The following is a 22,176-nucleotide window of genomic DNA, read 5'->3' on the forward strand; positions in this document are numbered from 1 at the left end:
AAGGCACGTAAGTACAATGAAACATAAACAGCTGGAACAAGGAAATGTGCAGAACGTTTTTCCACCATAAAGAAAGTGATAGAGATGTTTGATAAGAATGATGCAGCTTTTATAGATATGGTTCAATTACTTCTTAGTGACCCAAATATTGAACAACAGTGTCTTTTTATTGTATCAAATTTTGGACTTATTCCTCATCCGATTCAAAGTTTAGAAAAGAGTAGAGTTAAACTGGTGGAGCAAATTTCAGTAATGAATAATATTGTGTCTAAACTAAATAGTATACAAGACGACATAGGCAACAAAATCTGAAACAAAAATGAAATATGTATTACAAAAAATAATGGGTTCAGTTCACTCTCCCAGGTAACTAATTTTCTATCGGGTGATAGATACACAGTAGATAATTTGGATGTCGAATTGAATGATGTCAAATATTTCACATATGCATCTGTCGTTTCGCAGTTTTTCTGCATTCAAATCCATACTAGACAGCAGTAGACACTCATTCGCTTTCGAACTTTGAGAATGCATCTTGTTGTTCACTGTAATTACAAACTAAACACGCAATAGACAATATATCTAAGCCCACGTGTGTTGAATGGAATTTTCTAATAGTTGAAATAAGTTAAATAAAGATAGAAAGTAATTCAAAGGGATGTGTAGCCTATATTATTATATTCTGCAGACTGTACTGTACAAGACGGAGCGGTGCAGCGTACTCTGTGTACCTATATATTCTGGAGTGACTTGGCTTTCTTTCACCGTAAACATGCTCCAATGTTACAGGCCTATTGATAATAGAGTCCTGTGTTTGGTTCCCTAAAGCCTCCAAGCAACGCGCAACGGTGTAGGTATGTATGGAATATAGCGCAGCGAATACAGGTCTGATGTTCAGTGAACCATGTCAAAGGAAAACAAACAGCGTATTCCGAATCTCACCGGACCGGTGGACAACAATGACGTCACGCTGCAGCAAAATAGGAACAAAACTACTGGAAGGTTCGATGGCTGTCATGGCGACTGTATAAGTTGTTGTCTGTGCTACGCTAGCAATATTTTGCGAAATTTCCGTACGGCCATCTCGTTCAAAGAAAAGAGAGCATAAACAATTTATTTCTTGAACCGGTAGTAATAACTGGTCCGTTGACATGTTCGCTCATAAGCCATTAACATATTGTTTTTACGTTGTGCTCATTACAAACAATACAGCAGAACACACCGCCATGACACAACAGTGCACGATGTCATTCGTCTGCTAATTCCCGCCCTATACAAGAACCAATCAGATTCAGTGATGACGGCTGATGGAGACTGCCACCACCTCTGCAAGCTGATGGCACCGGTGCGACACCGGTGGAGCATCAGTGACTCCATCGGTGAAATTCGGAACACCGTGATGCCATCAGATCGCTCAGCGCTGAGATTCGGAATACGCTCAAAGCTAGACGGTAGAAAATTAGTGTTCCAATAGGAGAATTTGGTACTGAGCACTTCATTAGGAAAGGAGAAAACGTATTTTATTAGAAAGAACTCACAATGTGCTAGTCATAAGAAAGTTTTCAAAATGTAATTAAAATATATGTATATATTTGGTAATATAAGCCTATGTGCTCTGGATCCCTATTGCTGGAAGAGTGCCTGGCGGATGCTTACTACATAATTATCATGTAATGTTATATTCGTTACTCCATGATACAATTGATGTAAGTGACGTGTATGTTTGATTGTTATAAATGTCAAAAATATTTTTTTTGGACAAAAGTGAACATTTCCCTCATATGTCCTAACAAAACTGAATATTTCCAAAATATTTTCGTCTATAAAATGCACAGAAAATGACAAAAATTATGATTATTGAAATCATTACAATAACGGGCGTAACATGTACTACACACAAAATTGTAGTTCACTTTGTAGTACAGTGAAGGCTCGATACAGTTTTTCTACTTCCTGAAAAAAAAATACTACTTTGGAAATTACAGGTTTTGTTTGCAATCTCCACAACTGCCACCATGATCATAATCTACGATATCTTCATTATATTACGCAATCTGCAGTAGGTTCTCGAATGTAGATTACGATTATACCGTACAAAATATCCATTCATAAACAGAAAATGACAAAAATGCGGAACATTTCCTAAAAAAAAATTACAAGTAGACAATATGATACCGAAAAATGCAAAATAAAAGTAGGCTATATTAGTTCGTGAATGAAGATAAATGCAAACAGGACGAAGACCATTGTTGTCGCAAGAAAAATAAAGAAAGAAACCTTGCGAATTCTAAATGAGACAGTAGAGCATGTGGACAGCTTCAAATACTTGGGGTGTACTATAAGCAGTAACATGAGCTGCAGCCAGGAAGTCAAAAGGAGGGTAACAAAGACAAAGGAAGCTTTTAATATAAAAAGGAGCATCTTATCCGGAGCTCTGAAAAAAGAATTGAGAAAGAGGCTAGTGAAGTGCTTTGTGTGGAGTGAGGCAATGTATGGGGCAAAAACATGGACATTACGACGAAGTGAAGAGAAACGAATAGAAGTATTTGAACTGTGGATATGAAGAAGAATGGAGCGTGTGAAATGGACAGACAGAATAAGAAATGAAGTTGTGTTAGAAAGAGTGGGTGAAGAAAGAATGATGCTGAAACTGATCAGGAAGAGAAAAAGGAATTGGCTGGGTCACTGGCTGAGAAGAAACTGCCTACTGAAGGATGCAGTAATCGTGAAGGAATGGTGAACGGGAGAAGATTTCGAGGCAGAAGAAGATATCAGATGATAGACGACATTAGGATGTGGATCATATGAGAAAGAAAATAGGAAATATTGGAGAATGCTGGATTTGCAGTGAAAGACCTGTTGAAGTGAAACGAGTTTGTATTGCATCCTGCATTGTCAGTGTTGTAAAAAAGGTAAAGGTATCCCCGTAACATGCCTTGAAGGCACTTGGGGGGCATGGAGGTAGAGTCCCATGCTTTCCATGACCTCCGCACTAGAATAAGGTGGTGTGGTCGGCACCACGCTCTGACCGCTTTTTACCCCCGGGAAGGACTCGGTACTCAATTTTATAGGAGGCTGAGTGAACCTCGGGGCCGTTCTGAAAGTTTGGCAACGAGAAAAAAATCCTGTCACCACCTGGGATCGAACCCCGATCAGGAAAAATATATTTCGTCAACTTCCGAGCTCTACTGATCAGTAATAACATTCAGAACCCAAGAAATCACATAATGATTTATTGATTTTTATTCAACTGACCCATTATTGGGGAACAAAGACAGAAGTAAACTTCTAAACTTTATACATTTTTACGTTATGTAAGGTACTAAAAATGTTCTTTCAATAATTTTTACCAGAGACAGAAATCTCGGAAACTTTTCTTCATTGTCTTGAAAAATAGTTTGATAGAACTAGTGCGAAATCTGACTCTGTAACACAGTTCTAGCAATAGAGTGAGATGAAATGGAGCTTGTAACTGTGCGTTCATGTAGGAAGTGTTTAATTATTTATTTGAATTTGTAATTACTAGTTCGAACCACGCAGAAGTAAGAACGTTTCATGCCTTGCTAACAAGTCAGACTCGATTCAAGTTGTCTGTGCTTGCGTCACATCACAATAGCAATTCCACATGCGTCTGACATGTTAATACGATTTTATTCATAACAGAATTCTTATTGCTCTTTTCAGTATCAGAGTCGTGAGTTCCATTTGCTATTAGGCTGTCTCATAAGAAATGTCGGTATTTAAGTTTGGCGTTTTGTAAGATTTTAATGAGTTTCCTTTGTTGAGCAATGCAATTTTCACGACGACGTGGTTATTATTCTAAAACACTACTGGAAACAAGACTATAAAGACGCTGCTGCGGCTAGAAAAATGTGAAGGGTACACGGGAAAAACGAACAATATCACATTTCCATTAAAGGTGAGGTAGTGATCTATTTCAGTATATTACTGCAAAATTTATTGATGTTTCTACTTGAAATGAAGGAAATGATAAGTGTATCCGTGGTTTTAATTCTCCTTTACCACTTTTGGTAAAAATAACACTGAAGTTTGTAGTAATACAGTGAATTAGATAATGACATCACCCTTAACAGCATTGTGACGTTTTTCCCGTGTACCCTTCATATGTGAAATCGAGGGTGAAGGTGTCGTTAGTGAGCGCGTAACACAGCGATGGTTTATGTATGTATTAATGATCTAATTTTGAAGATCGCTAGTATTAAGTTGAAACTAGTCAACTAGATATTTACTTAACCATTCAAATAATGGAAAAGGACACATTAAAGATTTACAACATCCTGGAAGACCATAGATATGTAGGCTATTTTACGACGCTTTATCAACATCTTCGGTTATTTAGCGTCTGAATGAGATGAAGGTGATAATGCCGGTGAAATGAGTCCGGGGTACAGCACCGAAAGTTACCCAGCATTTGCTCATATTGGGTTGAGGAAAAACCCCGGAAAAAACCTCAACCAGTTAACTTGCCCCGACCGGGAATCGAACCCGGCCACCTGGTTTCGCGGCCAGACGCGCTGACCGTTACTCCACAGGTGTGGACCCATAGATATGGAATATTGGGAATATATATATATATACATATATATATACATATATATATATATATATATATATATATATATATATATATATATATATATATATATATACGGGGAGTTTTGGAAGAGAATAAAACCACTCGTTGGTTTAATCATAGTAGTAATTTAGGCCCAAGAATATATAACAAATTTATGTTTAAATATCCTAATCTTGTCAATTCTAATAGTTCTAATATTAAATTAAAGAAGTTATGTAACTTACGGATTTTATAAAAATTGAAAAATTGTAAATTTAAATTTATTTATTCTTATTGTGTAGTAGACATGAAATAAATTTGCATACATAGGTCTATATGTACATTTTTTAATACACAGTAATAAAAGTAAATAGGCATATTATATTGAAATATTTTGTGCATGTATAATGTCTTCAGTATAATACAACTAGCACAAAATAGCAACAATATTGAATCATACAATATACATCCATATCCAAAATTATTTACTTTTTATTACTTTGTTTACATTTTGCAAATATACGAAATAAACTTTAATTCAGTTTTGAAATTAAATTAAACAATTGAGTAAGGGACAAACTAGAAATTAGCAACAAAACTAAAGGATGCGAAAAACTGTCTACAGCTCTACGCGAAATAAAATATTTCTTCCAACGATTTAGATTCTGGAAAAGTCCCCATAACACTTATAGCGTTCCCTCGTTAAATGACAACACTAATTCTTTGGCGAAGGAAAGCCGTACAGAGAGTGCTGATAAATACTTGCCGATATCAGAAGTTAACAACTTCGCCTCGGAACACCATGGACCCATAGATTCTACGGCGAAAACGACAAAATTATATCTATCCTGAAGATCGAGATACTTATTGCGTTTAATTGTAACAGCAGATGCAGCGGCTACCCAGCGAGTTTGGAAGTTTTGGGCAAATAAGAAGAAGCGAAGGTGTTATAAGAAATGGCATCCCATAAAAGTGATTTGCCTTTGGACCATGGTGTTAAAGTGAAACAAATTGTATTATATATTTATTAATTTAAATTCAGGAATCCGCCCCTGAGCACGAGTTCTACTCTTTCAGGGATGAGCTAAAGTTTTTTCTGTATATATTGTATCTTATGTTACAATTATTAGCAAAATAAATAAAAAATAAATATGAGAAGAACTTGGTGCTTCAAATGATACAATACATCGACACATTCAGACGCTTAGAAAATCATACAGAAATTATAGATTTGTACCTCATGAATTGACACCTTAACAGGCTCAACTCAGAGTGGATATCTGTAATAAGCTTATTGCTAATCCCTTGGATAATAGATTTATCAGAAGAATTGTGAAATGTGATGAAAAATGAGTATATTACCGCAATCCTGACATCTCAAAACAGTGGCTCGATTCCCGTCAGCCTGCCAAAGTCGTTGTTAAACAAAATAACTTCGTCCAAAAAGTAATGTTGTGTATCTGGTGGAATTTTGAAGGTGTGATTCGCTGAAAATTTGTTCCAAACGGACTTGTGATTGTTGCGGATGTTTATTGCGAACGGCTATAAAGATTTCATGAAGTTTTGAGAGAGAGGTACCAGGCATTAGTTAATGGAAATAGAATTCTCTTGCAATAGGACAATGCGAAATCCCATGCCTCTCGAACAACCATGGAAACAAACCAGGAATTGGGAGAAATCGAGCTGATACCACACCCGGCAAATATCCCTGATCTTGCGTCTTCAGATTACCATCTGTTTCGATACTTGGCCCACTTCCTGCGTGGAAGAAATTTCCAAAACTTGGAAGCCGTTGAAATGGTCACCACCGAATTCTTCTCATCAAAAACCAGAAACTAGTACCGTCGCGTCGTGAGATAAACCTCACTGAAAGGTGGCTCAAGTCCATAAAATCTAATGCATTTTATTTTAGAGATTAGATTAATTTCTTGTCACAATACATTCCAACGAATATTTTGCTCTAAAATTGACATTACTTAGTTGTGAGTCAGTATCTCTAATATAATTAATATAAATAAAGTTCGAATATCACGCATGATATATTCTCTTGTGTCTGATAAAGCATTACATTTTACATAGGCCTACGTAACTTAGAGTATAGCTATTATTATTATTATTATTAATATTATTATTATTATTATTATTATTATTATTATTATTATTATTATTATTATTATTACTATGTCGTAATTAGTAAATAATCCATCGTTTATGAGAACTTACTAAATGATTATAGCAATTGTTTTCCTCTAGGGGAGACTCGGATAATTCCTCAATATTAAGAAGTAAATCTATCATAGGCCTATTTTTATCAAAATGTTCATTGAAAAATACCAAGGTATGTAGACATGGATGAAACCTTTCATTACCAAATGAGATAAAGAGACCTATTAAAATACAAATACATTTAGTTGTACATACATTACAGTTGAAAAAGAACAACTCGGGCTAATTCCGCAGTCGTAAATAATTATGAAATGCATTATGAAAATAACATAAAAGGAACAATTTATATGTAACAATGCTCACTTTCTTCACAGCTGTGTAGCAAAGACGAAAAACAGCCAACTTTTGATGTTTCACTGTATTGCCGACAGAGGTGCCGACCAATATCCTTGATTTTTTACTATAGCACTGCAGAGGACATGCCTTCTGTTGACAGCCTCTCAAAACTTACGTTTACCCTATTGTAAAGCCGCAGTAAAATCATATATGCACTACTGCGGAATTAGCCGAGTTTCCCCTATAGTTTTGCATTCCTTGCGATGCAAATTTTGAAATAAACTACATATTTTAGAGGTACTGAGAGTGGCCTACTTGCATTTACTGCAAGATTTCATCGCTGTGATTAAGTGCATGTCCCATGCAATGAAATCCGTGGAACGAAACACGTTTTTGTGACATTCGTTTAGGAGACACGAAGTTTCGTTCTCTCACATTTCCACGCAACTATATTTTGCCTAATTAGTACAATAATTAATTACTAAGCGGCGTATAAGAAGTGGATGCTCAAGGTTACAAATATCTGCCACACCAAATAGGCTATTTTGAAACAAACGTTAATGGATCAGGTCAGAAAATCTATAAAATAAACACATCTGAAGATCAATGGTTGAGCTGTTTGGACCTTTTCCATTGCTAATTTTCAAAATTGTAACATAATGTTTCGAAGAATGGATCTCTCTTCGTCATCAGGTAAAAGCCTACTGTGGGGATCGTTACAAACAGCTAGCCTGTCTGTCAGACGATGCCCACAGTAGGTTTTCACCTGACGAAGAAGATTTTAGATTTAGATTTAGATTTAGATTTAGATTTATTTAATAATAACATATACATAAAAACGTTACATTAGAGTACCCAGAAAGAGCAAAGCTCGTGTTCGGGATAGTTCCGTTACATAGATATACATACTTTGTAGACAAAATACAGAGTGATTTATATAGAACTGACACATTTCTTTCTTTAATTATTCCGTTGGAAATTCATTCAGTGACCCAATTTTAGCACCAAATTAAGCAGAATGTTCTGGAGTTTCGATTCCTTGTCACTAGAAGCGCAGATGTTTATGTTTTATTCCTATTGTTGGCAGCACTGACCCAATTTTAGCACCAAATTAAGCAGAATGTTCTGGAGTTTCGATTCCTTGTCACTAGATGCGCAGATGTTTATGTTTTATTCCTATTGTTGGCAGCACTAGATGCGCAGATGTTTATGTTTTATTCCTATTGTTGGCAGCTGTTTTCGACATTTTGTGTCAACGTGAAAATGCAGTACACATTAAATCAACGACTCTTCCTTGTGAAGCAATACTGGATTACGAATTCAATTACAGCTACTCAAAAGGCATACCAGAGAGAATTTGGTGTTCGCAATCCTCCCAAAAGAAACACAATACTGGGACTGGTAAACAAATTGGAAACAACTGGATCTCTGGTGAGTGAAAAGGGCAAGCATCGTTCATCTAGGCTTCCCACGGTTGTTGTTGACGTAAGAGCACGACTGGAGCAGTCACCCAAAAAATCATTAAGACGTTTGTCTTTGAGTTTGTTGAGCAACTGAACGATGTAGAGCTGAGTCAAGGATATTTCCAGCAAGATGGCGCTAAATGCCATACATCAAATGAATCCATGGAATTACAGTAAATGCAAGTTTCTTTGACGACCGGATAATTTCCAGGAAACTGTGGCCACCGAAATCTCCGGGTTTTACAACGCCGGACTTCTTTCTATGGGGTTACTTAATCTCCCAAAATTCCTCTACATTTTAGGTATAATAAGTTGTCGCTAGCACAATTCGTTTTGAAACAATTAATGAAAGAAATGTGTCAGTTCTATATAAATCACTCTGTACTTAAGAAAAAAGGTCACATAAAGATGATAATAAAATCAGTAATAATAATACTAGTAATAATTGAGTGAAAAAAGAGACGATGTTGAGATTGGTGGATTAATATTAAATTATTAGTAGTAGTGTAATTAGTACAGGTCATGTTGATATAGTAACCAAGATAAGATAGAAAAAATATACTTAGGATAGAAATAAACTTGTTTCACAATACCCTGTACATGGTACATAATATAATACAGGGAAGTCTGTCATATAAATTTTTTAATTCTGGATCTGAAAATTTCATTGCTTAAAGTAGCCAATTCTGGATGAAATTTTATTATCGAATTATATAGCCGTGGACCATAATTTGTACTGTGTAGTAAAGCAGCAGATGTGAAATATTTAGGTTCAACTAATTTAAGAATTTCATTTCGTCTTTTATTATGAGCATGTGGCTGAGCTATAAATTTCATTCTATTTTTATGATTGAATTTCATTAAAGAGTATTTATAAATTTGATCAATTCTAAAAACATTCAATTCGGAATGATCAAATTTGTTGGATAATCCAGTCGTCTTTTCAAAAAAAATTTTGATTATACGTTTTTGCAACATAATTAGAGGAAAAAGAGCAGTTTTTGTAATACCTCCCCATCCAGTTATACCATATTGGATAACAGATTCAACTATAGCCAAATAAACCAAACGTAATACATGAGTAGGCAAGTAATGGCGAAGGTTTACAAATTTGTAAATTGTTTTACGGATCCTGTTACATAAATAAATCTAAATCTAAATCTAAAATCTTCATCGTCAGGTGAAAACCTACTTTGGAGATCGTCTGACAGACAGGCTAGCTGTTTGTAACGATCCCCACAGTAGGTTTTCACCTGACGACGAAGAGAGATCCACTCTTCGAAACGTTGTATTATAATTTTGAAAATTAGCAATGGAAAAGATCCACTCTTTGAAACGTTGTGTCACAATTTTGAAAATTAGCAATGGAAAAAGTCCAAATAGCTCAACCATTGAACAATTCACCTTTGCTCTCCTCCCTCTTTATTTAGATCAACATCTGAAGATTTTTCTAATTATTTCCTCAATGTTGAAATATTTTTTTCTCTCATTTCTTTTTTACCTTCCTTCTCTTGTCTTTGTATTTGTCTTTGTCATTCTCCCACATGCGCTCTAGTTTTTCTCTTTCGTTTTGTGTACCCGTATTCTGTGGTTCAACTATTATTATGCTAATTAATATTTGATGTTTTTAACGCTTATTTTATTTTATTTTTGTGTTATAGATGTAAAATTATGCATATAAGATAATAGTAAGTGTTGCTATATGGAGAAATACGAGGAAAGCCATCATCTCTTAATAATGAACAAATACACTGAAAATAAAATACCGGAGAAGATTGCTAAAATAATAAACAAAAGGAGGGAATTATTAAAGGAAAGTAAAGTTACTGAGTTGACAAATAAATTCAATTTTGGCAAGTATGCATTTTCTAGACTCTCCGATAATAACATATTTGACTAGGTTAGAAACTACTTAGCTATATTTTTATTTCTAAATTTAACAGCTTTGATGGTACGTCAAAAGAATACTATGGAATAAAATTAAGAAATGAAGGCTTACCAACGAGAGAGAGAGAGAGCTTATACGAACTATATAAGTATTTCTGTAGCGAAAGAGGTAGGGAAAATGCTAGAATAAGAGAAGATTTAGATATGCTAGCTGCACATTGCAGATTGAAATGTGAATACAACTTAGAAAGGTAAACAAATACTGATTGTAACAACATACTAGAATGAGTTAAGTCTTGTACAAAACTAAAAGCAAGTGCAAGATAAAACAAACATTTTTTGTATATTAAATATGTAAATTGTAGAAATTGTATTTAAATAATAGTATATCTTCGTGTAAAAATTATAAAGTGTGTAATTTGAGAGTTTAATTGATTACTTGTATGTACTTTGTCTGTGAACTATAATATAATAAATATAATATCATATCATAATTAATATTTGAGGAGAAATATTACAGATATTATTCTGTATGACAAATTAATAAATCTATAATATTATTATGCTACTCTCTGGACCTAAAGTTCGAGGTGTGAAACTCCTGCGGAAAGTAATAGACTTTTATTGGACGATACAGCTACTTATGAAACGAATTATGTAACACGCACTTTTCTACACGTGTTGCATACATGATGTTTCAGACAGCCGTTTTGAAATAGTTATTTTAATAAATAAAATTCTAATTTATTTATTTTTCGTACATACGACATAATATAACAGTGACCATTCAATTGTCATTCTGGTTGCTAGGTAGTTGCTTACAAAAAATTCGTTTCATTCTATTAGTGCGAAACACGTTATTGAAAATGAAGTTTGTAAAATGTTTCAGGGAATTTAATAAAATTCCTGTGATTACGTGTAACGTCTATATTGGTACTGACGGTGCCAATGTAACGATTACATTGATCATGACCAAGCTGCGGATTTTTAGGCACTAAAACAGTTGAAATAGGCAGGCAAAATAGGCATTCAAAATTCTAAAATAGGCATTTAAAAAGGCACTAACAAATTTCTAATTCTTAATGGCTAACACGACTATAGCGTAGCATTATACAATACACTACTTTCTATAGGAATATCATTATGGCAGTGAATAATTAAATATTCGTACAAATGTTGTAATGAGAACTGATCTTTATTGTCTGTAAGAATTTTCTTAAATATGGGAGAAACTCCCTTCCACTTCACATTAAGTGATGGGGCAATACTTCTGGGATCCAATCTCAGCTGGAAAACAAAACAGTGGAAACGCAGTAATGTCAATGTATTTTGCAATCAGTGCTTCTGATGACTCTTGCTTTGGCATATACTTCACGTATTACAGCAGAAAACCCAACTCCATACTCAATTCACAATCTCACAAAACGAATACACAGTTTAAAATAACTACCCTAGTCAACTACCACAATGATTCATGCGGCTTTAGATATACATTTTTTCTTATTGATTGATTTTAAATTACTCGATTTCTCCGCGCTCTGGTGGCAGTAAAACGTAACACACAGAATTATCGATAGTTGTATATCACTTCCCTCCGCTAGATAAAAAAGAAACAAATTACAGATTTAAAAAAATGTCGATAGAATGGTATAATATATAATACGGATATTTAGGCAACTTTTAGGCATGTATAAGCAAATAGGCATTTACTAGTGAAATAGGCAATTATAGGCACTGTAGAATTCGTATATAATACTCACAATGTCTTAAAATGGATATGTAACCTAAAATCTTCCGCCTTCAGGTTGAGGATTAAAATAGGCACATAGGGATAAATCTGCAGCTTAATGATGACTGTTATATTGGTACTTGATGGTACCAATGTGATGTTAGCATTGATGGTGACTGTAATGTAGACATTGACAATGCCTATGTGACGATGACACTCACGGTACGACAATGATACGATCTTAGGAACGATAATACTGCTGGTGGTGTTAATGGCAATAACAATATCGATGACTGGGAAGTTTGCCTCTTGTCAATGCAGTAACGCTTGCTCGTGTTGTGAAGAAGAGGCACGTGGGTTAGGAAATCAGAGTTGTTGGTGAGAAGTGCGCCTTATGCAACAGTTATGGACAATTGTTATGTATAGATTTGTAATCCGTGACTTGCAAAATCTATTACGATGCACAAAGCGAATCTCTCTTCCGCTCTCTCTGTCAAGTCTTATTTCAACGCATATAAAAATTCCAAAGCTAAAGAATGAATTGGAGAAATGTAGTCCTTGAAGCTTCAAATATCTATTATTATCAGGCTATACAACTCACTTGACGATATGTGTCAGAGGAAGACAAATTGTTTGTATGCATCTGAAGTCTGATTACTGTTCTCCAACCAGAAGATAAACCGTGAAAGGAATGTGCTTACTATTGCGTCATCTATTGGAGCGAAGTAGTTAGATAATATTAGAGTTATAACGTCAGTTTAAAAATCATGCGCTCTCCTGCATGTGTTATTTCCTGTATGGAGGGATTAAAAGACCAGGAGATTAACAGTGATCTAATTTTGTAACTAGGGTAGTATAAAAATGTGTATCGGTGTTATGGTTTGTGCTTTGAGAGCTAGCCAATAGAGATACGAGTACCCACGTGTGTGACCTTATGACATCTTATGGCATCAACATTCATTCACAGCATCACCCCGCTTCGTTTCATTCCCTGGAGACTTTCTCGTGGTTGGAGCACAGTAGTGTACCATTTAGCTAATCGGCGAAGTATGCAATGGAGGGGGGAAGGAACTGGCCACCCTACACCATTATGTCCTGCAATAGTTGCATCTTAAGTGTTGCATTCTTGTACAACTTGTGAGGTTCAGACCTGTCTTCGGACAGTTGACTAAACAACAAGAACAAACTTCAAATACTTGGAGTGTACTAAAAGCAGTGACATGAACTGCTGCCAGGAAGTCAAAAAGAGGATATAAATGGCAAAGGAAGCTTTCAGTAGAAAAAGAAACATCTTCTGCAGATCTCTGAAAAAAGAACTAAGGAAGAGACTAGTGAAGTACTTCATGTGGTGTCTGCCATTGTATATGGCAAAAACATGGACATTACGTCAAAGTGGAGAGAAGCGACTAGAAGCACTTGAAATGTGGATACTTATGGAGAAGAATAGAGTGTGTGAAATGGACAGACAGAATGGAAATGAACTTGTGTTGGAAAGAGTGAGTGAAGAATGAATGATGCTGAAACTGATCAGGAAAAGAAAAAGGAATTGGTTGGGTCACTGTCTGACAAGAAACTGCCTACTAAAGGATGTACTGGAAGGAATGGTGAACGGAAGAAGAGTTCGGAGCAGAAGAAGAATATATCAAATAATAGACGACATTAAGATATATGGATCATATGCAGAGACTAATAGGAAGGCCGAAAATAGGAAAGATACGAGATTGCTGCGTTTGCAGTGAAAGACCTGCCCTTGGGCAAAACACCTTATGTGTATATGTGATGTAATGTTGCGTGTGTCTCCGTGCGTGTGTGTATGTGTGTTTTTTTTTTTATCTCTTGAGGCTTTGGCCTCATTACAGACAATGCGGAATAGTACCGGCACTGTCTATTGTTCCTAGCATCCTAGCACCCTCACAACTCAAGCTTCGTGACTGTATATACTAGACTGTGCTCGTACTTTAATGACTTTATCATGTATCGTAAGGTAGGAAGTACGGTATCTTCATTCTGTGAGAAACGAATACACTTCTCTATTACACATCCAACCACTGACTGCCATCCTCTTGAAGGTCAGACACACGCACTCAAACACAGTACTGTTTATAGCTGCTTTGTCAGTGTATCCACTGGCCCTTTACTGTTCGTACGATCAGGCCTTTCGCAAAATAAATACAATACTACTCAACCTAAAACCATTAGGCTTTTACATTAAAGGTCAAGAACAAACTACAAGATACGATAAAAAGGGCAAGAAAGTTTTATTATCATTACTTTCTACTGTAGTAATCAAATACTTGTACTTACTTTCCTAGCATTTTTTGTGCAATGCAATGTTATAAAGACTTACGTATGTAATTTAATGTATTGTATGTAAGGTAATGTGTCTATGTATATAATGTATGTATGTATGTTAATGTTTATAGCTGCTTTGTTAGTGTCGTATCCACTAGCCCTTGCCTGTTCGTACGATCAGGCTTTTCGCAAAATATATACAATACTACTCAACCTAAAAACATTAGACTTTTACATTACAGATCTAAAACAAACTACAAGATACGATAAAAAGGACAAGAATTTTTGTTATCATTACTTTCTACTGTAGTAATCAAATACTTGTACTTACTTTCATAGCATTCTATGTGCAATGCAATGTTATAAAGGCTTATATATGTAATTTAATGTATTGTATGTAAGGTAATGTGTCTATGTATGTATGTATGTATGTATGTATGTATGTATGTATGTATGTATGTATGTATGTATGTATGTATGTATATTACTGTTTATAGATGCTTTGTTAGTGTCGTATTCGCTGGCCCTTGACTGTTCGTACGATCAGGTTTTTCGCAAAATATATAAAATATTACTCAGCCTAAAAACATTCGACTTTTACATTAAAGATCTAAAACAAACTACAAAATACGATAAAAAGGACATGAAATTTTTTTATCATTACTTTCTACTGTAGTAATCAAATACTTGTACTTACTTTCTTAGTATTCTCTTTGCAATGTATGTATGTATGTATGTATGTATGTATGTATGTATGTATGTATGTAATTTAATGTATTGTATGTAAGGTAATGTGTCTGAGTATGTATGTATGTATGTATGTTAATGTTTATAGATACTTTGTTAGTGTCGTATCCACTGGCTTTTGACTGTTCGTACGATCAAGCTTTTCGCAAAATATATATAATACTACTCAACCTAAAAACATTCGACTGTTACATTAAAGGTCTAAAACAAACTACAAGATACGATAAAAAAGACATGAAATTTGTGTTATCATTACTTTCCACTGTAGTAATCAAATACTTGTACTTACTTTCTTAGCATTCTGTGTGCAATGTATGTATGTATGTATGTATGTATGTATGTATGTAATTTAATGTATTGTATGTAAGGTAATGTGTCTGAGTATGTATGTATGTATGTATGTATGTATGTATGTATGTATGTATGTATGTATGTATGTATGTATGTATGTATGTGTGTGTATGTAATTTAATGTATTGTATGTAAGGTAATGTGTCTGAGTATGTATGTATGTATGTTAATGTTTATAGCTGCTTTGTTAGTGTCGTATCCACTGGCCCTTGACTGTTCGTACGATCAGGCTTTTCGCAAAATATATACAATACTACTCAACCTAAAAACATTCGACTGTTACATTAAAGGTCTAAAACAAACTACAAGATACGATAAAAAGGACAAGAAATTTTTTTTGTCATTACTTTCTACTGTAGTAATCAAATACTTGTACTTACTTTCATAGCATTCTGTGTTCAATGCAATGTATATATGTATGTATGTATGTATGTATGTATGTATGTATGTATGTATGTATGTATGTATGTATGTATGTACAGTATGTATGTACAGTATGTATGTATGTATGTATGTATGTATGTATGTATGTATGTATGTATGTATGTATGTATGCATGCTTTTTCTGAATTGTAACAAAGAAATTTGAAAGCTTATATCCGTCCACGCCATACAGAAAGCAACTAACCGTTATTCCGGAAGCCATGTTGCACTGGACGCGTCGTTATGCCGCGTGAGGATGCTGTGTGAAAACTAGGAGCCGGATCTTCGTTACATCTTATATATACCAGAGCGGCATCCAGGTCCCTGAGAGGGGGGAATGTGGGGTACATTTTAATCAGACCCTGACCTCATGTTTTTCACTCTCGCTGATAGATGTAAATTGTGGCGCATGCAGGAGGAGAAAATACGCCGATGCTCTCAGATCCACCCAAACGTGTTCCCCGGTTCCCCTCTACCCCCCTCACACTCCACTTGCTCTCCTAATCATTCGAAACAAACGCTCGCACTCTAGGGAAAGTACCAATCGCAGTCCATTAATTGTGACAGGATTTCTCGAAAGGCCTGATGGCTAATATGGCGCAAGACTCGAAATATCTGCACATAAACTACCAGCTGGACAGTCAACATTTTTCTGCTCCAGTAATTTCTCTGCATGTCACATATTTCTTACTGGAAGACATTCTCTAGGCAGATCAGCTTCAGGTCAATAATAATAATAATAATAATAATAATAATAATAATAACAATAATAATAATAACAATAATAATAATAACAATAATAATAATAATAATAATAAAATTATTATATTACTACTATTAATTGGAAAGAGAAGAAAATTCAATTTAAAGAATCACTTAGGTTATTGTCATTGATTATGGAAAAGCCTTTAAGGGGGGACGGATGAGAAATAACATTATGTTACTGAATTGCCTATAACTGTCACATTTGTGGACTTATGAACTTGAAATTTGAAATATTAGTTTAAAACAGAATTTTCTTTACCTTCAATTTTTTTTTCAGAATTTTATGAATAATAGTTGTATTTTTTCAATTTTTTCATTTGAAAAAAAAATGATGTACCTTTTTAAAAAAAATTGCTAAACAAATAAACCTAAAACTTTACAGATAAACACAATATAATATTTGTTACTCAGTCAAATGACAAATCAATGTAAAATAATGACTTATATTATGTGGTCATTAAGTTTTATATACATGAGCTACAAATTGCAAACGTTTTCGCCCATTCAGGCATCTTCAGACACAATTATACAATATCTCAATATCAAACTATGTAGCTATTACATTGGTGGTAGATAAACCGTTTAAGATTAATGGTGTACAAAACATCTCCATAACTAAAATGTAATATTACAAGTCATAAATTAAAATAATGTTAAAAACCACGTAGTGTTGTAATTAAACTTCATAATATTCTGTGGAACTCTTGTTCAGTATTATGAAGTTTAGTTACAACACTACGTGGTTTTTAACATTATTTTAATTTATGACTTGTAATATTACATTTTAGTTATGGAGATGTTTTGTACATCATTAATCTTAAACAGTTTACCTACCACCAATGTAATAGCTACATAGTTTGATATTGAGATATTGTATAATTGTGCCTGAAGATGCCTGAATGGGCGAAAACGTTTGCAATTTGTAGCTCATGTATATAAAACTTAATAACCATATAATATAAGTCATTATTTTACATTGATTTCTCATTTGACTGAGTAACAAATATTATATTGTGTTTATCTATATTAATTGACAATCTGAATACTAAAACTTTGCACATGTTTACCAATACCTAAAGTAACATTTCCCTGCAACCAAATATTTTATTTAGGTTCTGTATTATGAAAAAATATTAGGCATGAAACATCTTTTTTTTTTTTTTTCTAAGTTTTGTAATGTATAAAACCCACAAACATTAACAAATCAAAAAGCTGTTGCAGGGAATTAAGCTCGTGTGCAAATTTTCATAATTACAGAGAAAAAGGTACAGAAGCATTGAAAAATGTAAGTTACGAAAAACGACGTTTAAAGTTATAGTAGTATCTACTATCTTACCTCATAGAATGCACTCAATGCTCTACATATCCATAAGGAAATAGTAAACCACAGCCTTCCTAGCACTGGTCAGGTAGTTTGCCTGTCTAATTCCAAGAAAATTTCTATAACACAGAAACTCCAAAATGTCTACTGAAAGGGGGGAATTGGCACATTGCGCCGCGCTGTGGTATTTAAATTTTAAAGACCACTTAGGTCATTCAGACAAACAAAACATTTCAGTATTTAATACAGAAAAGTATGCTCTATTTCTTAAAGTAATAAAAATTTCCATTTTTGTCACAATTTCGCGTCTGTTTACCCTTAACCAAATTAATAAATCAAGTTTATTTGAAATCAAACGCAATAGAAATGGCAATGAGCGAGATATGTTATGGAAACAATAAAATAAAAATTAAATTTCATTCCAAACATTAACAAACTTTACTTATTACCACAGGTGTAAGACAAGATTGCACCTGTCACCAACAATCTTTAATTTATATTAATGAAATTGTCTCCGAATGGAATTGCAGTAAGATAAAGGGAACAAAAATCCCAAGAAATCTTTGTCTTAAAACATTCCTTTTTGACGATTGGTAGCAGATTCAGTGCACTCTTCACAACAGTTTCTACTAGATTATAATAATTATCTTCGTCTTCTTTGTCAACGATATTCTTGGTTTTTATTAAACCTTGAAACTAGAAACTTTATTTTCAACTTAAGTGTCTATTGACACAACAATTTTTCAGTCTAATAGGTTATCTCATGTTCTTAAAAGTTCCAAGTAACGAACGTTTTCGCCTTACCACGAGGCATTTTCAGATTGCAATGAAGTATCACCTTTTATATAGTTAAAACATTTAAAATATTTAAAACAATTAAAATTATAAAATTATACTCTTATAACTAACATCTCATATCCAACATTATTTTACAATATATAATTAAATTACTTAATTATGAACACTTTCTTGTAAGAATAATGAAGTGTATTATATAATTCGAAATGTTTTCAGCCAAGTTCATTTTCCATGCTAATGGTAATATAGAATAGCTGTAGGGTACATAAATTGCTATTGTATGTAATAGAATAACTGTATGTACAATTTTATTTATATATATTTTTGTAACCAATAGCATGTAACATTTATATCCATTTGAACTTGGCTGAAAACATTTTGAATTATATAATTCACTTTTGTATTGAAAAATAATTTTGGCTTTATAACGTTAGTTCCAAGAATGTAATTTTAGATATATATTTTATAACTTTAAATATTTGAAATGTTATAACTAATATTTCATTAATTTTTAAGGCATATTTGTTCCGTTAAGTGCAATGTTAATTGATAAAAGATAAAATTGGCGAAAACGTTTGTTTTTAAACCTGTTTAAATGTTGTTATAACATGTTTTATTGTGTTTTTATGTTAAGTATTGACTGAATAGAACTCTTTTATCAATTAATATTTCCTTGCAAGATGCCTTAACTTAGGGTAAGATGAAAATTACATGAGTTTTAAAACAAGATGTCATTACAGTAAAAAAAGGGTTGATCTTCCTTAAAGCATTCCACGATATTACACTTAATAAATAGCTACTGAAACAGTGGTAATAATTTGTTTTAATCGCATGGTACAACAGAGATTTAAAAAACGCGAAAAATGCCTTCAATGCAAATCTGTAAACAACATTAGGATTACTTAATGGGCTCTAAAATATCGACATATATTTTTTGGCTGTTGCTACTTCTTCTATATGAAAAACGTAGTACTGAATTACTAATTGTACCGTAAATTGTATTTCATACAGCTCCATAACTAGAAATCTGACGGTATTATCTCCCATAACCTCCCGGTATTACCTCAAGTGACTTTTTAAGGAAAATTTCCTAACAAAATGTATACCTTTGATGATCCAACATCCATAAAATTAAGTCGCATACTTCTCCTTTCTATAGGTATATCATTTTTAATAGAGGGGAATGTAAAAACTTTCCAAAATGGGATATTCAAAGTGAAACATCCATAAAATAGTGCTGTCAAAGAATACGTTTTAATGACAGGACATTATAACTTTCTTTTTGTAATCTTCCGCACCGTAAAGTTGGTGTTACTGATATGACAAGAACAACTACTTACAATAGTAATGAATGACAGAAAATGAAAGCTGGACTCGTATGTTATTCAAATGACGGTAATTAATGAATAAAAATGAATGACGAAAACAAATCGCATTCTTTTCAAACAATGCGATATTGAGAAGTAAATAGTGAGAAATTTGTTGTTATCCATGACGAAAATTTGTCAGTAATGGTCTCACAGTTCCATTTACTAACACAGTGTACAGTCTTAGGAAAAAGTTTTGTAGCACAGATCTTTATAAGTCCCAGAAAGAAAGTAGTGCGATGATCAGACATACAACGAAACAAAACAAATTTTATTATCTCAACTAGTCCTCTTGTGACCCAGGTCGCACGTCTTCTGATCATGCGCACTGCCTTCTTTCTGGGACTTAGAAAAAGTTTTGTAGCACAGATATTTTATAAGACTGTACAACTTAGCAGCATTTCATGACTAAGGAGCGGATTTCTATGTAATTAAATATTTTTTTACGTGTGATAAAACACAATTAACAAAGTTAAAAATTCCGAACATGAAGTTTCAAGTTTAAAACCAGAATTTTATTTCACATAAAAACACATATTTTCATTAAAAAATTATGTAAATACATATTTTCAGGAAATCTATTATAAACACATAAATCTTGGAGTTTTTTTACTTAAGTAATTTTTACAAGAACTTTTAAACATTTTAAAACTAAATCGATTATGTCACTCAGAAGTACATTATCTTTTTTAAGAATTATTGGTTGCTTCGTGTTTCTAGCGCTGTGTGGTGTATCCGTGATCCATTTTTGTAATAGTATCGCCTCAAGTTCTGAGAACTGCTAGGCAGCATATCAGTGTTATTATCAGAGAATAAATTAATATGGACAAGGAGGAGAGATCTTGCAACACATAATTAGGAATGTTTATTGTTGCTGAAGATGATTATTTTATTCTACGCTTTGTTTGTGAAACACAACAGATAAGAGCTCGGGTATGAACATTATTTAATTTAAACAAATCTCTCGCCTCTCGCCTCTCGCTCATATCTATCAAGTAAGGCAATATATCGTGGTGTGATTCCCTGTTATCGGGCTTCGTCAATCGATATCCTTAAAGATACACTGAAAGCTAGTTATTTAAAAAGCGATTTGGCTTTCCTATTAGCAAATCTAAGCTTTTTGTGTGACACCATAAAAAACTCGAAACATCCAAAAACCTGTTGTCTGAAACAGGGAGGTGCGTGCCGTGAAAATTAAATTAGACTCGCTACCAGATTCATAAGTACAAGTACTAAGGGACAAATTCCAGAATGTGTTTGGAAAAACAGTGGATATAAAAAATGTGTAAATTTGCTAAGTATTGGTGGGTGTGCCTGTAGGTGAAATTGACGGTGTTTGTGTTTATGACATTCCTCTCTTTCACGTCTCACGTCCTGTGATGTGGAAAGATCGTTTTCACAATATAAGTCGTTGTTCAGAGATAATCGGCATGCATTTGTGATGGAGAATTTGGAGATGACCTTTGTTGTTCACTGCAATTCTCGGCCAACTACTAGCACTCAAGTGTGGTTGGTGAGTACCTAGTAACATTTTTTTTTCCAAGTTAAGTAAGGTATTTTTGTCATATTTAAAAAAAAATATATATATATATTTTTTTTTTGTCATATTTAAAAATATATATATATATATATATATATATATATTTTTTTTTTTATTTTTAGCAAATATTTTTGTACTTTTTAGCACATAAAAAATTAAATATATTTAAATTTTTTAAACCATAAAAATCCGCTCCCTAGTCATGACTTATTGGTGATGGAAGCTTGGCGACGGAAATCTTTGCCTGCAACGCCTCTTAATGCTTCATTTCACGTAACTTGAGATATTTCGTGTCAAAAATTGTAAAACGCACATAAATAACGTGCAAAGTTTGTACAAACCTCTTTGCTTACTGGTACATGTTACAAGATAGCGTTGTAAGAGAAGTTGAGGTTACCGTTAAAATTAGTGCTTT

The 22,176-nt window shown here is 33.6% G+C and overlaps 1 protein-coding gene across 1 annotated transcript in view; it reads right to left on the reverse strand.

The window, feature by feature from the left end:
* The window catches only part of LOC138714669 (uncharacterized), a 30,628-nt gene extending 14,359 nt beyond the window's left edge, over nucleotides 1-16,269 (reverse strand). Inside the window, exon 1 of the mRNA XM_069846767.1 lies at nucleotides 16,176-16,269. Within this exon, the coding sequence (XP_069702868.1) occupies nucleotides 16,176-16,193 (18 nt within the window). The 5' untranslated portion in view covers nucleotides 16,194-16,269. The remainder of the gene's footprint in view (nucleotides 1-16,175) is intronic.
* Nucleotides 16,270-22,176: the final 5,907 nt, after the last annotated feature.

Source organism: Periplaneta americana, chromosome 1 (assembly GCF_040183065.1).
Source record: "Periplaneta americana isolate PAMFEO1 chromosome 1, P.americana_PAMFEO1_priV1, whole genome shotgun sequence".
NCBI classification, from domain to species: domain Eukaryota; kingdom Metazoa; phylum Arthropoda; class Insecta; order Blattodea; family Blattidae; genus Periplaneta; species Periplaneta americana.